Source organism: Protopterus annectens, chromosome 13.part0 (assembly GCF_019279795.1).
Source record: "Protopterus annectens isolate FY-2018-M chromosome 13.part0, PAN1.0, whole genome shotgun sequence".
Classification (NCBI taxonomy): domain Eukaryota; kingdom Metazoa; phylum Chordata; order Ceratodontiformes; family Protopteridae; genus Protopterus; species Protopterus annectens.
This window is the reverse complement of record NC_056747.1, coordinates 1,041,642,128-1,041,657,686: the sequence shown is the minus strand read 5'-3', so window position 1 is coordinate 1,041,657,686 and position 15,559 is coordinate 1,041,642,128. Positions and strand designations below refer to the sequence as shown.

Here is a 15,559-nt window from a genome sequence, read left to right as displayed (position 1 = left end):
GTCAATAACTAAATAAAAAAATAAATAAAATAAAATGTTGATTTGGTATCTGATGGGCCAATAAGATATTTATTAATTGATAGTACTTACCTTTTCTTCCCATGATATAGGCAGTGGTCTACATCTAATCAACAGACATTGAGAGGAGCTATGAACAACAAAAATAATCCTTTTTCTGCAAGGATACTGATGCCTGATAAGATACATCTTGAATAGCACACTACAGCATATGTTATTGTTAGCATAAAATAATTAGTTCTGTTTTGTTATTGAATGGTGTTAAGAGCTGCCTTTAGAATGAACAAGTGTCCTTTGATGAAGAATGCATGAGTTTGATATGGACTTCTTACAGATCATTTGCAGTCACAGTACAAAAAGGTTCAGTGTGTGTGGTAAAACCATGCTGCTCTGGGTAGTGACATGCAGCTATGTAAACTGAAAATTACCTTATTTACTGAACAGATACTGCAGGCTTGATTAACTTGGGGCTTATTTTACTATTTCACATTTATGCTCTAAGCAGTGTAAAAATTAAGAGTAAAGTAGCTAGGTGCAACACACCAAAAGTTTCTGGAACAAGCAGACCTGGTCATTATGATTCATATTTATGGCTACATATAAATATATTATAGACAGATTCCAAATGCACTAATACAGCTGCTGTCTATACTGGCACGTTGCTGTGGTATAACCACAGTTCTAAGCTAATGAACTGACAAAAGAAAGACATTCAAAAGACTTACATAGTTTGGATACAGTCTTCCAGCTGTTGCATGTTGACAGTCATCTTTTTCAGTTTCATATTTATAACGTTGGCTTGGCTTGCAGAAGATTTAAAGTCTACTTTTCCAACCTCCACAGGTATGCTGAGTTTTCCGCCGAGCTCTCTCTTTGATATTTCAAAGAAACAGACATCTCCCACAACATCCACATCTGCCAGAAAAAAAAGAAATTAAATGTAACAATATAAAGCAAAGAAATATAGCCTTCCTCTCTGGCATTATTTAATACAGAGTCCAAATCTACTTTAAACCAGATAGTACAAATCACTACACTCTCTGACTAATTTATCATGTAGTTCATAGGTTCATAGGTTCATAGGTTGGTACTAGGCTATCAGCCCTAGGGCCTCTACAAGCCTAGCCATAACAATTCCCTGGCTATTACTTCCCACATTATTTACTTTCCTGGACCCTGTCTAGCAGGGCGACTGACGTGATCCCTGGGGTGAATTTCCTTTCTCCCATCCAATCGTCAAGGTTCCTCTTGAAGAGGTCCAAAGAGGCACTCTGCTTGACATGTATGGGCAATCTATTCCAGAGTCTGGGGAGTCTCTGGGTCAGGAACCTATCCCTCCAGCATGTTTTGTTTATTGTGATGACAAGGTTTAGATCCCTGGAGCGTGTAGCTCTGAGGGATTGTGATTTCTTTAAGTGTAGCATGTCCAACAGCTCTGGGTTTGACATGGCCTTGTATGTTAAGCAGAGATCACCTCTGAGTAGACGATATGTGACAGAGTATAGCTGGAGTTTTTTAAGGCGGTCAGCGTAGGGCATCTGCTTTAGGCCTGTGATTCTTTTAGTGAGGTATTTCTGAGGCCTTTCCAGTTGTTGCAGATGTCTTGAGAGGTACATACCAAATGGGGCGTTGTATTCTATAATGGGTCTAATGAGAGATGAGTACAGTGGGACAATGACCTCCTTTTTTCTCGATGAAAAGCCCTTCGTGATGAGGTGTGCCACATAGAAGGATTTCCTGACTGTTGTGGCGATGTGGTTACCGAAGGTGAGACCACTGTCCACCTGTGTCCCTAAGTCTCTTATCACACTTTCTGTGTTTAGTGTACTGCCACCTATATGGTAATTCATGGATACATGTTTTTTCCCACTGGGGATAACAATACATTTCTTGGCATTGAGCTTGAGCCCATGGCTCTGGCACCAAGCATCTGTTTCTGTAAGGCCCTTTTGTAGAGTATCCACATCATTTGGGGATTCAATAATGGCTCCCAGTTTGCAGTAATCTGCAAACTTTGTTATCCAGAGTCCCTTAGTGTTGACCTGTACTTCAGAGAAGTAGATGCCAAACAAGAGCGGCCCCAGGACTGAACCCTGAGGTACTCCACTTGTCACTTGTCTGGAGCTGGATTTGGAGTCGGCTACTTTTACAGTGTGGGTTCTATCAGTAAGCCATTTAGCAACACATTGGGTGACATAGGGATTAATGCCCAACTTAGTAAGTTTATGTATGATTCCAGAGTGGGGGATGGTGTCAAAGGCCTTGGCAAGGTCTAGATAGGCTGTGTGGACCACCTTACCCTTGTCCATGGCTCTGGAGACTGATTCAAAGAAGTCAATCAGGTTCAGGAGACAAGATCGGCCCTTCACAAACCCAAACTGGGTGGGGACCAGTGTTTGAAGGTTGCCAATGTCTTTGTTTATAAGTTCCATGATAATACGCTCCATGGCCTTGCAGATAAGGCTTGTCAGACTGATGGGACGGTAGTTTCTGGGATCCAAGGTGGATCCCCCCTTGTGGATTGGGATAACTGTAGCTCTGCGCCACTCAGTGGGCATGAAACCTGAGGTGAGGCTATGATTAAACATGACACTTAGGTGAGGTGCCAGTTCATATTGTAGTTCATGTAGTACACAGCCCGGGATGTCATCTGGTCCCATGGATGCTGTATTCTTGATTTTAGAGAGTGCGTTTTGTACCTGTGTGGCCGTTATTACTGGAATTTGGCAATCTTCTGGTATTGAGATGGGCCATTTAGGGGGTGAGAGGGGGGTGAAGTTGGCACTGAATCGATCTGCCAGGATATTGGCAATATCCTTCGGATCAGTATATTTAATGCCATTCTGTTTTAGCTCAGAGCAGATCTGAGCATTGCCATTTAGATTCTTGACATAGTTATAGAATGCTTTGTGGTTGTCTTTGGAATCTTTGGCAATTTTATTTTCGTAACTAGCTTTGGAGGATTTTATGAGGCATCTCAGTTTCTTACTGAGGCTAGTAAGGGAGTTTTTTGCATCCTGGGATTTTCCTCTTTTCTGCAAAAGTTTCTTCCTTTTGTTGTAAAGTTTGTTTATGGCAGGGGACCACCAGATTGGCTTCCTTTTTTTGGATGAGAGCATTTTGTTTCTATCTGGGATGGCACGATTCATGCATGAGTGGATGTGCTTGTACAGTGCCTTAGTGTAGGATTCAGCAGTTGAACTTTCAGTTCCGCCTGCATGGGTGTCATGAAGTTTGCCATTTTTGACTGGAGTAGCATGAGGTTGGTTTTGGAGAGTTTTTTGTTGGTGGTTTCTTTGCGGGGGGGGGGGGGTGGGATGTGGATGTTAAGGGTGATTAGCTTATGGTCAGACCTGACTAACGAGGGGGTGACCATAGGTATGGAGCATTGATTTCCCATGTTGGTAATGACCAGGTCTAGGATATTGGAGCCCCTGGTGGGACTATGGATTAGTTGATCCAGGGCGTTGGAATTTATGAATTCCAAGAAAAGTTGCGCAAAGGTGTTGGGACATGAGTAGTTTTCCCAGTTAAGGGCAGGGTAGTTAAAATCACCCAGTATTAGGGTGTTTGGTTCTATCTTAATATTTTCCAGTATGTTTAGAAAGGTGTAGTGAGAATCTTGGGGTATGGTGGGGGATCTGTAGCAAGCTACAGTTTGGATTGCAGTCTTACCTAGTGTTAGTTGCACTTGGAGAATTTCAGACACATTGTGTTGGCCAACTAGCCTAGTGGTGTGAATATCCTTGGTGAATATTGACACTCCTCCACCTTTAGTGTTTCGGTCCTGGTTTGGTGGCCGTAAAGTGTGGTAAGAGTTGTAGCCTGGTATTGCAGGGGTGCTCTCTGGAGCCTTGAACCAGGTTTCAGTTACTGCACAGATATCAATGTTCTCCATTTTTAGGAGTGCTTCGAGAGAGTGCATTTTGAGGTTTAGACTCCTAACATTGAGTAGCATTACCTTCAAATTTTGCATGTTTTCTTATCTACTAAAATGCCTCTAAAACTGGTTACATTAAGAGGAACACTGGGATAGTGGTGAGTCACACCTTGTTTGTTCTCATCCTGCTCCTGGTTAATAGATCTACTCCCTGCTTAACATCTGCTATTGCAGAGATCTGTTATATCTCCTTCACAGTAAGTAGAAATGTTACCTGGTGATTTACATGTTCTGATCCACAACCAGCCTATTATAATCCATGGTCTCCTGAACTGGGGCCAAACAGGTCAACTCTAGCATAGACAGCTCTATATCTCCATACTGCTGTAAAGTTATGCAATCTATGTTCACATGTATTTATATTTAAGTGAGAATCACTCTATGGAGGCAAGAGGCTAGCCATTATATAACATGAGGAGATGTCATGGTGGCTTTTGTTAATAGTAAGGGTCATGAGCTACCAGGGAATATAAAAAAGGAAAGAAAAAGAGGACTGGGAAGATCCAACAGTGGAGATGCTAACATATTACTGGGGTGCAGTTATTAGGCTGAGATGGGCAGTAAGACATGATAATGCATTTAGGATGCTGTGTGTGTGACAGTGCTGCTGATAGGCTAGATAGACAGGGCAGAAATTGTCTTAATATGGCGTACTTACATACCGGATTCCTAGGCATATATGTGCATTAAGCCCTGTTGTTCCTGTCGTCTTTGTTTGAGGACCCTGATAAATCATTGTGTATTAGGCATTCCTTTACATATGTGTAAACATACCACTGATGTGTGTCACAGTATGTTTGAATGTCAACTGATCACTGTTAAGTTCTGAAAATGCAAAACTGACAGAACGCTTAAGCAACTCAAGAATGCATTAAAGCATGTATGTGAATTCCCTTCTATGTATTATTAACTGAATGAATAGTATTTTTCATTTTACACTTCTGAAGTTTATTCCGACTGATCTGAGACACTTTTTTTAAAAATATTAAGCATTAGTACTGCTTAAAAAGGAAGGAATGTTGGACTTTATCCTCAATGATCAGTCCTTTTAAAATATTTTAAGTGCAAAATAGAAAATCCACTTATAAAACATTAGGAGAAAAAGAATGAAGACTGAAACTTGTAGATATTCACTAAAACTTGCTGTAGGACTACAACTTTCCATGAAACAAATTGCATCATTATTTCTTCTGTCACTTATATCTGCCTAACATATTACATTTATACACCATCACCTCCTTTAATTCAGTGAATAACTAGAAAGACAATGCCGAATGTGCCTAAAGCCTATTCTGTGCAGAACAAAATTATCAGAGCTTTCAATAAGTATATATATATTATGCATACCATGTTGTGACTATAACCTATTTCAGTGAGTACTTTGTTTCTGTAATTACTTGATTTTGAAAGTCCAGGCTAATAAGCTTCATGAAACCCAGAGTATTATACAAATATAATAACAGGATGCAAAATTTTAAAATATTGCTATTTGTAGGTTTTGTAGGTTTTGTGTGCCTCTCCCATTGCCACTACCATTATCAACTACCAATGACTGAAGGGACTTTCAGTTTAAGGGCTCAAGCATTACATTCCAGGAAGGTATTTTCTGACTATTCAAAGGCCATCATAGCATTTCTGTTTGACCACTGTTCAAGAAACAACTAGAGGGCAGACCAAAAATGTGGAAGACAGAGCCACCATCGACTGATTTCTCTCTCACTTTTAGAGAGTCAGTCTTGGGCTTTTGCAGTGCATAATTACCCTTGGTAGAGTCCAGGTTGATATAAGTAGCAGGTTTAGCAGATAAGGAGGCACCAAGAAAAAAATATCTACAGTAGGACATGAGCATACCAGTATTTGCTGTCTTGCCCTGAGTAGTCTAAGTTAAAATAAAACAAATTCCTCTGGGACTGTATGGCTATACCACTTTCAATTCCATCTGCTTTATGGCAAAAAGAGAAAATAAATCTCTATATTCTTCTGATTAAATGCATGTTATAGTCTATTTCCTCTCCATCTCAATCTTCATATCAGCACCATATGTTACATGACTTCGAGTGCCTCTGTGGATTTCCTCTCTATCATTCATCCTGGTGTTGTGCCCTGGGTCCCAGCCCTGTCCCTGAAGATGGGCATTCAAACACTCAAGAAGCAGTTCATCCCTGCAATGTACAATATACTGCTTTTGGCCCTCCCACTCCTCCATACACCTGACCAGAATTACCTCTTCATATTTGCCTGACATGATGCTGTCTACTTACATCATACCCTCCCCCCAAACGCTTCTAGTCTGTAACAAAGATTTAGCTGCCTCAGTCTGTGGTCATATCCTTCTCCCTCTACCCACACATGCTTCTGTTGGCTTTTGTCTGGATTATTTCTGTCAACCTGATGTCCCTCTGTATGGTCTCCAGAGCCACACATGGTATCCAAGTTGTGGCCTGACCTGTATCCATCAGAATGGGAACACGGCCTCTTCAGTTCTGGAGTCCTTCCCTCTGAGTATACACACAGCATCCTGTTGGCTGCTGTGCTGCCCCTGCCCCTGTTCCATGTGGTCCAGCCTGAGTGTGATCAGCTCTAGCAGATCAGTTCTGTACTGCTATTACTAGCTAAACTCTGTCAGCTTATACTGATAGACCAGAGATTTGGCCCTGGTGTAGAGCACTGCATTTGTCTGCAGCAGGCCTCAACTGCTATTGTTCTGCCTACCTAGCTTTTCCAAATCTTTTCTTAAGTTCCTCTCCCTATCCTCTAATGCTGCAGTTATCTTTGTACCATCAGCAATGAGGCTGATCCTGTTATCTAGCCCTTTACATATATCTCAAATGTGCATACCAAAGAGAACTGGTCTAAGGACCCCCCCCCCCCCGGGCCAATCTATCAGCACCTTCCTTATTTCTGACATTGTTTATAGGTTCATATGTAAATAGCTAGTTCCTAAGCTTGTGATCTGGGACAGCCACACAGTAGATAAAGAGAGGCTGAGGAAATCAATCCCAGGACTACAGCAAGAAGCTTGTTAACAACTTATAGTCTTACTCATCAGCAGATTGTTCCTTCCACCACCCCTTCTGGGCCCTAAGCATACATTACTCTAATTCTTTTCATCATTCTGACCCCACCAGGTCTTCCAAGCAGTCTGCACAGGACATACTCAAAGGTCTTGATGAAGTCTCTTTGTTGATGATGTCTACAGAATTGCTTCCTTTGGCCATGAGTTCATGCTTGTTGTTAGTATAGAGACTGCTGTCTTCCACTCAGGAATTTCTCCGGACTTTTCCTGATAACGCTGTTAGGATATCAGTTCTGTAGTTCTTGGATTATCATCCCCCTCCACCATACAAGAGTACTTCAGTTGATGTTTTCCACTGCTCAAGCACTTCTGAAGTTTATGCCATCAAGCTATCCAGACTTCTGAGGCTCCTAAGAGGCAACCCCCATCTGTGTGCTATATATTTCCTAATAGAAGCCAGCCCCTACTCCTACCCTTGTATCAGTCCTCTTCTATCTCCATTCTCTCAAACCAACCTTTCAGCAAGGCACCCATCCCTTCCTTTTTTTTGTAAAGACTGAATCAAAGCAGTTATCTAAGTTTTCTGCTTTATTCCATTCCTCCTTTCTGCCGTATATCTGAAGATTTTTTGTTTGTTTACTTGTAAACAATTCCCTTTCAATAGATTCTGCTCTCCCCTCATTTTTTATTTGTGTTTATTTTTGGGGTAGAGCACTGATCTCCACTGACCATTTTCAGACTCAGTCAGGGAGCAGGGTCTAGTTAAGTGACTTGCTCAGAGTCCCACAGTAAGGCAACAGAAGCTGAGGGAATCAAACCTTGCACCACTGAACAGCAGGATACAGCTCATTAACAGCTCCTTAATCCTCTAAGCCAGCTGCCAGATATTTGTTGTCCTTCTTCTTGCCTTTTTGTACCCTGCACCTTACTATGTTGTTCTTCATTGTACCTGTGACCTTTACCCTTCCCAGACTGGATGATCATTGTTATGGGCCATTGGAGAGGACAGGGCAGATATCAGATGACCAGCAACTGTCCTAACTTCTGCTGCTCGACAAAATTGGTCAGTAACATCTGCAGCCATTCATGAAGAAATAGGTAGATGCCAGATGGTTAGGTGACTGCTACTCCCTGGGAAGAAATACGTGGACTATTCACTGCTTCACGTGAAATGGAGACATGCTAATCTTAATCAGCTGTTTAGTTGTTCGCTGCTAGGTAAGTAGGTGCACTCAAGATTCACTGACAGTGTCACTGACCATGGTATGTGTGAAGTCAGAAGGCTAAGCTAATAATGTCCAAGAAATGCAGAGGACATTGCATTAGACTTATATCAGCTCTATCCATCATGCGAACTAAGTGAAAACAGCGAATTTCAATATTTTCAATTCAGCACCTTTGAAAAGAAGATTTACATTATTAAATTACTTCAATAATCAATAATAACACATTACCTATGTTTGTTTTTTGACTGCCTTCCAATACATCTTCAAGGACAAAGCCTGTTCCTATATATCTGAACTTTCTGAAGAAAAAATGTTTTTGTTGCCTTCTTATTAGGCAGAGAGGTTTGAACTTTTCAGAGTTGAATTGAGAATTGACACGAATCAGATCTCTGTCAGAGTTTCCCGTAATATGACCCACAACTTGTTTAAATATTGAAGCCATCCTTCAGTATGTAGAGCAGCAGATGTAATCTTTGAATGTGAATTGTTTTCATTTGATGGTCCTTGCCTTCTGGGGTTTCAGTCTCAACCTAAAAATTAAGACATTGACCAGTCATTTATTACACATTGTGCATTACTATGTTGTAGTTAAAGAAAAATAATTTCAGCAGCATGCATTTGTCTTTTTCTGGAATGATATACATTTCTGTTGCTACAAACAATGAAACTATTTAAATGCATAGTCTCGTATTCTCACTTCATGTGAACTGCAAAATGAAAAATTCAATGTTCCAATACATTACAAATATTAAGGAGATCACTTCTGTAACTATGAGACTATTATTCATATATTTATAAGTGTCTGCTACAAGACTTTTAAAAGACTAGTCTTGTCTTTTTAGTAGTATATTTATTAACTTTATTTATAAAGTTAATTTTATTATTTTTGTATATTTCTTCTGTGCATATACTAAACATTGTATTTTTTATCAGTCATGTCATTAAAACAGATGTCATACAATGTAAGTGGTGTTTTAGGAAAACATAAGTATTTATTTATACATACACCATACTGCCATATTCATTTTTTTGTCATTTTTCATAATCAGATAGTCCCACTGGAATACCCAGTGGTGTTTCTCAGGAAAGACCTAAGACAATACAATTATGCAACTATAAATATGAGAATTTTTGTTACTGAATTAAAGATCTCTGGTTTTGTAGTATAATGTTAATCACTAAACTATACGTATTGTTAAGACTCTTAAAATCTAAGACAAAAGCTTCAAGACAAACAGAGGGCTTATTTGGCATAGAGGGTGTAGTCCTTGCTACAATCCAGGAAGTCCAGGTAACTGGGTTGAAGCAGTGGGGTTGGCACCTCAGAAAATAGCCTGCAGATCTAGAACTGAGTGGACAATGGGCAGCTGTCTTATGAAACTGCAGTGCAGTATTGGGGGAGGGGGTGCTGTACTTCAGAGGATGCCATCCTTTGGATGAGAGGTTAATCTGAAGCATCATTGCCTGAGTTGTTGGTAGCTCAGATGGATGCTAAAGCTACCACGGCACTTATCAGAAAAGAGTAGAGGAATGTCCCCAGTGCTCTGGTCAGATTTCTCTTAGTCAGTATAGATATCACCTCAGGTCTCCTCTGAAAAAGGCCACCATCTTAATGTGACTAATCTGGCCAAAAAAGGATAAATAAACACATAAGTAAATCTTAAAGAAAGGAGTGTCTTTTTTCACTGCAGATGTATCTTGTATTGAAGGCAAAGAACCAGATTCCAGAACAATCTGTGCAAACAGACACTATTCACTGCTTGCTTCTGAATGATTTCTGTCAACAGTTCTGTAAAGTCCTCTGTGAAATATCATGTAGAGTGGAGAATGCCAAATGCAAAATGATGATGTGCGACATGCTAATTCATCCATTGGAAACAGTTGTGGGATTCCAAACAAAATACTGATGTGGCACTTCTATAAAAGATTGACACAAACAGTAGACAAGAACTTCAAAAAGTAAGAGCATACTGCAAGCATGATGCTCATTTTGCACAAAACCTCATAGTCCAGCACAATTGTCTTGACGCTGCAGAAGGTCAGCAAGAATTATAATAGCTACTAATGAGATTGAGTCTCAACATGACATATGACTGGTCTCTCACCAGTTCTTTGACCAAGATGTGATGGAGCAATACCGACTAGGAGATTGTATTTCTTTACATGTGCAATGAACTTTCATCAACAGAAAATATGTCTATAAAGTTAATCGGGGATCACAAACATCTGTCAAAAAAATAAAAAATATAATGATCAGAAAATGTAAATGAAAAGCTTACATTTGTGATCACTTAAAAAAAAAACATTGCTTTTACATGTGGGGCTTTGCTCCCAACACCCTGACATGGGGGTCTGGCTCCACACCCTTAGATATTAGATATACCAACTCCATGGTTGCATAACCAGAGAGAAAGAGGTTAACTCCTGAAATTATATTATGGTCAAATTGTTGCAGTTTGACTATAAAGGTTGGGCGCTGGGCTGGCAACTCGACACTGTAAAACTCCACTGCCAATCATGAGTGGACAGGTGATTCACTGTCGTGACCCCTACCCTGGAAAAGCAGAAAGAAGAAGAAGAAGATAATTCGACCACTGTAACCACTGGTGAAATTACAAAAAGCAGCATCATGTGATGAATACATGCTGTGGCAAAACACACGGAAACCATTAGAAAGATAGATCAATACCAACTAAGAAGAGAAGTGTTGTTGATTGTGGGCCAGATGTATACATTAGAGATAGTGGTGCTCAGATTGTGAGGAACCCTACCACCACTGATAAAGAAAACATCCTTCGTTTCAGTTATACTGGCATTTGGAATATTCCACTGCTATAAGGACACCATGCCAGCAGGTTCTAAAACACAGATACCTACAATCTAAATAAATCTGTGCCATCATGTGTGATCAGACAGCAAACCGCAATAGATTTCATGTTTAACATTTCAAGCTTCACTCAGTCAAAGAAGTGAATTTATGGTATAACACATATTGCTCTATTCCTATGTTCCATTGAATTCACCCATGTCACCATCAAGACCCCAGCATGTGTTGATGCCAACATGTATCACGTATCATGTATTACGTCAGTTGTAAGGAAGGGCAAGCTATCAGTTGCCAGGTAGTATTTTTCAGTGGATGTGATAGTAAATAACACATGTACCACATACCTCAGATGTGTTCATAATGCACCACTCCCTGTCAGAAGTACCAGTCCCCACACTGTGAGTCCCATTACATCAAGAAAATAAACCAATTAATCCAAAATTATTACCCACTTTTATACTTTTTATGCATTTTTACAGATAGTAGACCAGGCTGTACACCCACACACACCTGCTACTTATTACACACACACATATATATATATATATATATATATATATATATATATATATATATATATATATGTGTGTGTGTGTGTGTGTGCGTGTGTATATATTTATATGTGCGTGTGTGTGTCAGTATACCTTTAAGTGGAGTGAAGACCCTGAGATGCATCATTCTCAGAGTTAACACATCTGCTACTATTTGCATTTGTTATTTCCAGTTCCAACAGTTTCAAGGATAAAAATTGCTGTCCTCAACCATTCAAAAGATGCACACTTACTGTGAATATGTGCAGTACATAAATGTTTCCATATCCGCGGTGGTGCAGCGGTAGTGTTGTTGCCTCACAGCAAGAGGTTCTCCCATTCAATTCTCGGCTGGAGTGCTGGGAGTGCCTTCTGTGTGGAGTCTGCATGTCCTCCCTGTGGGTCGAGTGGCATTCTGAAAGACATGCGTGAATGGGCGTGCCTTCATTGAAGGTTGGGCGTCGAGCTGGCAACTTGGCACCGTAAAAATCTACTGCCAATCATTAGCGGACCGGAGTTCTGCTTTGGCGACCCTAACCGGGAAAAGCCAAAAGATGAACAACAACAACATAAAATGTTTCCATATAGCCATATCCCACATGGGCACCTATTGGATAAGTAAAGATGCAAGTAAAAACAGCAATGCAAAGTACAGGACTGAATGCTGCCAAGACAGCAAAAGATGTACAGGGCTAATATAAATAAGTTTTGCTTTGCTGGTGACAGTCCCTACCTACTAAAACTATAGCTCATCACCATACATCTCAACCCCTTAGAACAAGAAATCTGGACAAAGCCATAAATAATAGAGGGGACAAATTCCCCAAAAATATGGACAATGTTTAAATATTGCTCTTGTAAACTTTGAACGTTGATAGAGTAACATGTTTTGTGTTAGCATGAATTTTCTGGAGTTCCTATCAGTTCGTCGAAACTTCAGCAGTTTGAACACCATATGTTCGAAATGTGAAGTTTGAAAACTGATTATCGCGAAGCTGTGGAACACCGAATTCTTTCCCAGAGAAAGAATTCGGTGGGCCATTTCTGTGACTTCACTATTCCCTCCACTATGGTGAGAAGGATACGGACCGGGTTAAGGTAAGTGTGTGAATGGACCAGGTTATGGTGAGTGTATGATAGTTACGGACTTTAGGGTTAGGGAGCGAGTAAGGTGAGTGTGCGATAGTTACGGACCTTAGGGTTAGGGAGTGGGTAAGGTGAATGTGAGATAGTTATGGACCTTAGGGTTAGGGTTTGTGTTCAGGTAAGTGGATAGATAATGTATGTACGGTTTAGTGTAGGGTTAGAAGTAGGGTTTTTTGTAGTGTATATGTGTGGATTATTTATTTTGGTGTGCTTGTGTTGTGTGTGTCTTTTCTTGGAACAGCAATTTTTTTCCCTGAGAAAAAAAATCACTGTTCTAAGCCTTCGATGATTTTGTACTTCGAGGTTAGTTTTGTCAAAGTGATATAGACCCATTTTCTGAAGGGAATGAAGTCTGAAGCTCAAATGTCTTTCATTATTTTCTGACTTCAGTCCTCAATGATTTGTTAATGATTTGCCAGAAAACTGTAATGTTATGAGAAATACATCAAAAACCTGAGGCAAAAATCAGGATGTTCTGCAGAAATCTGGACAGCTGAGAGGTACTGTATGCTTATCACCCCTGTGTACAACACAAGCAGTGCAAGAAATAACTGCTTTAATAAGGTGAACTAGCAGTTGATAACTATCATAGAGTGTGTGTTTGGGTTCCTGAAATCACACTCCAGATCCTGGATATATCTTGAGATGCCTTCCAGTATAGGCCCGAGAAAATATCTAAGGTGGTCACAATATATGCCATGCTGTATCACAGGATAACAGCAAAACATGGTGGGCTTCCTTTCCCTTTCAACAAATGGAGCTCTATTACCACAAGCCAAGACAACAAAAGGAGAACCCTGATGGGGTAAAGCTAATGTGGGTAAGGATCTTGGGGAGAAGCATTGGGCAAAAGTTAGAGAGGACCAGTATGCTCAAGTGCTGGTGATATAGGATTGGGTAAATAAATATGAAGCACTTCAGACCATCTTACAGAATGCACCAGGAGCAACATGATGCACACAGCAGGAGTATTGCTGTGATGTGACAGACAAAGGGCATGCTGATCAGTGTATGTCATGTGTATCTGCTGTATCAGACATCACCATAGTAAAAATCATGTATTAGACATGTCTGAGATAACAGATTAAACAAGGACAAAGTGATTACCACACATCATTGTGGTTGTGCACTACACATGAGGATATCATGACAGACACATCTACAGAGCTTCTGGCAAGTACATCTATGCTGTGCAACTAGAGATGACTAACAGAACTCAAACCAAATCAGAACAGAGTGTGCTCCTACATGGCTTGGCCAGCCTCACAAGTGGCAAGGCTGGATGTACCACTGAGGGTTATCAGAGTCAAAATATGAGATGTGGAAGCAGATCTTGGACTGCGTCTACATGCAGGCATAATAGGGATTACAGGTAGATCCAAGCCACTGGCCACTCTGTGTAAAACCATTGCAGTGACCCCCACACCTCTACAGCACACTAGCACTGGGTCAGGTAGAAGTACATCAGACATCAAATGCCATGTGCCAAACTTTTAAAATGGCAGTTCTCTGTCACAATTATATGTTTTAGATGATTTATGATCATTATCATCTGGAAATGATACCATTCCATATTTTCACAAATAAATATCATCATGTTATGACAGTGCCTGTACACACCATCATGTACGGTCACTAGTAACCATGTCACAGCATGAAGAGTCCAAGTGGTGTCTACCTTGGCAGCCATGATGTGCCCAGGCAGATGCTCAATAGAAATAGACTCAGAGCAGATGTCACTGCACAGAGTCATCAATGCAGTGCACACATACCATAATCCCCATCTGCATTATCTGCCATCTGTAGCCTCTTGCATCCAGTTTCTGTGTACTGAATCTTAAGGGATGCTGGATTGCCATGCTATCGACAGGAAAAACATTGTCCCCAAGGCCACCCCCCCTTGGATATGTTGCACGCAGAGTCACACTATGCCTATTTAGGTTGCATTTCTACCATGGTCAAGAGTAGAATAGTTATTAGTGGAGTATTGGAGGCACCTGTGAGGTATCTACTAACTATATCCATTGTGCCACTCCCTGTGTTGTGCAAGTCTGTTACATCATGCAGCACCACCTTCTTGGCCACAACTGACACCTGAGCAGTATCCAGTCAATCATTCAAAATTTCTGCATTTCATTAACAGTACTGATAACAGATCCACTGCCTACAGGTATTAATGCAACCAGTGAATCAAGGAAAACGAGGAAAAGTAGCAATATAAGAAACATAATCATGAGTTATTAAGAAAGAATATTATACAGTAAACAAGAAACATGGAATTAACAGCCCTGACTCAAAGAATAATGCACTCCCTACTTACCTTATACTCTTGCAACCACATGGTTAGACCTTCAGAGGCAAGTATATTTAGATAACTTATACAGGTATCCACTTATCAACATAAGTGAAGAACAGCACCATGGGACATGCATACCACAAATGTGTGACCTTATCATCAAAAAGATTACTGACATGGATGTGGATCCCCCAACTGTAAAGATCTTTACAGATGTATATGGGATATGGGTATGGAAGTCAAGGTCTTAGATGGAAAATAAGAGAATGTAGCCATGTGTCCATGTTAAATTCTTATTTTTGCAATTGGTAAGCCTCTGTTAGTTCAACCATTCTCGGATAGTTTTATCTATTTATTTTTTATTTATTCATTCATTCATGCATTCATTCATTCATTTCTGCTCACCTAGGTATGAAGCTATGGCCACACACAAACAGTAAGAACTGCTCCATCCCCACGACTGGTATTGGTTATGCCCCCCCCAGTTGCACTTCATATTGTAACAAGATCTGTTGCACGCCAGCACTTACATTTCACATATGCATTTTTACACAGATGGC

At 40.4% G+C, this 15,559-nt stretch overlaps 1 protein-coding gene across 1 annotated transcript in view; it reads right to left on the bottom strand.

Annotated features, from left to right (window-relative positions):
- Positions 1-15,559, bottom strand: part of LOC122788017 — a 314,760-nt gene that overhangs the window by 220,811 nt on the left and 78,390 nt on the right. Inside the window, exons 2-3 of the mRNA XM_044054940.1 lie at positions 8,429-8,730; positions 744-933 (exon numbers count right to left, since the gene is read on the bottom strand). Coding sequence (XP_043910875.1) covers positions 744-933; positions 8,429-8,642 — 404 coding nt within the window. The 5' untranslated portion in view covers positions 8,643-8,730. The remainder of the gene's footprint in view (positions 1-743; positions 934-8,428; positions 8,731-15,559) is intronic.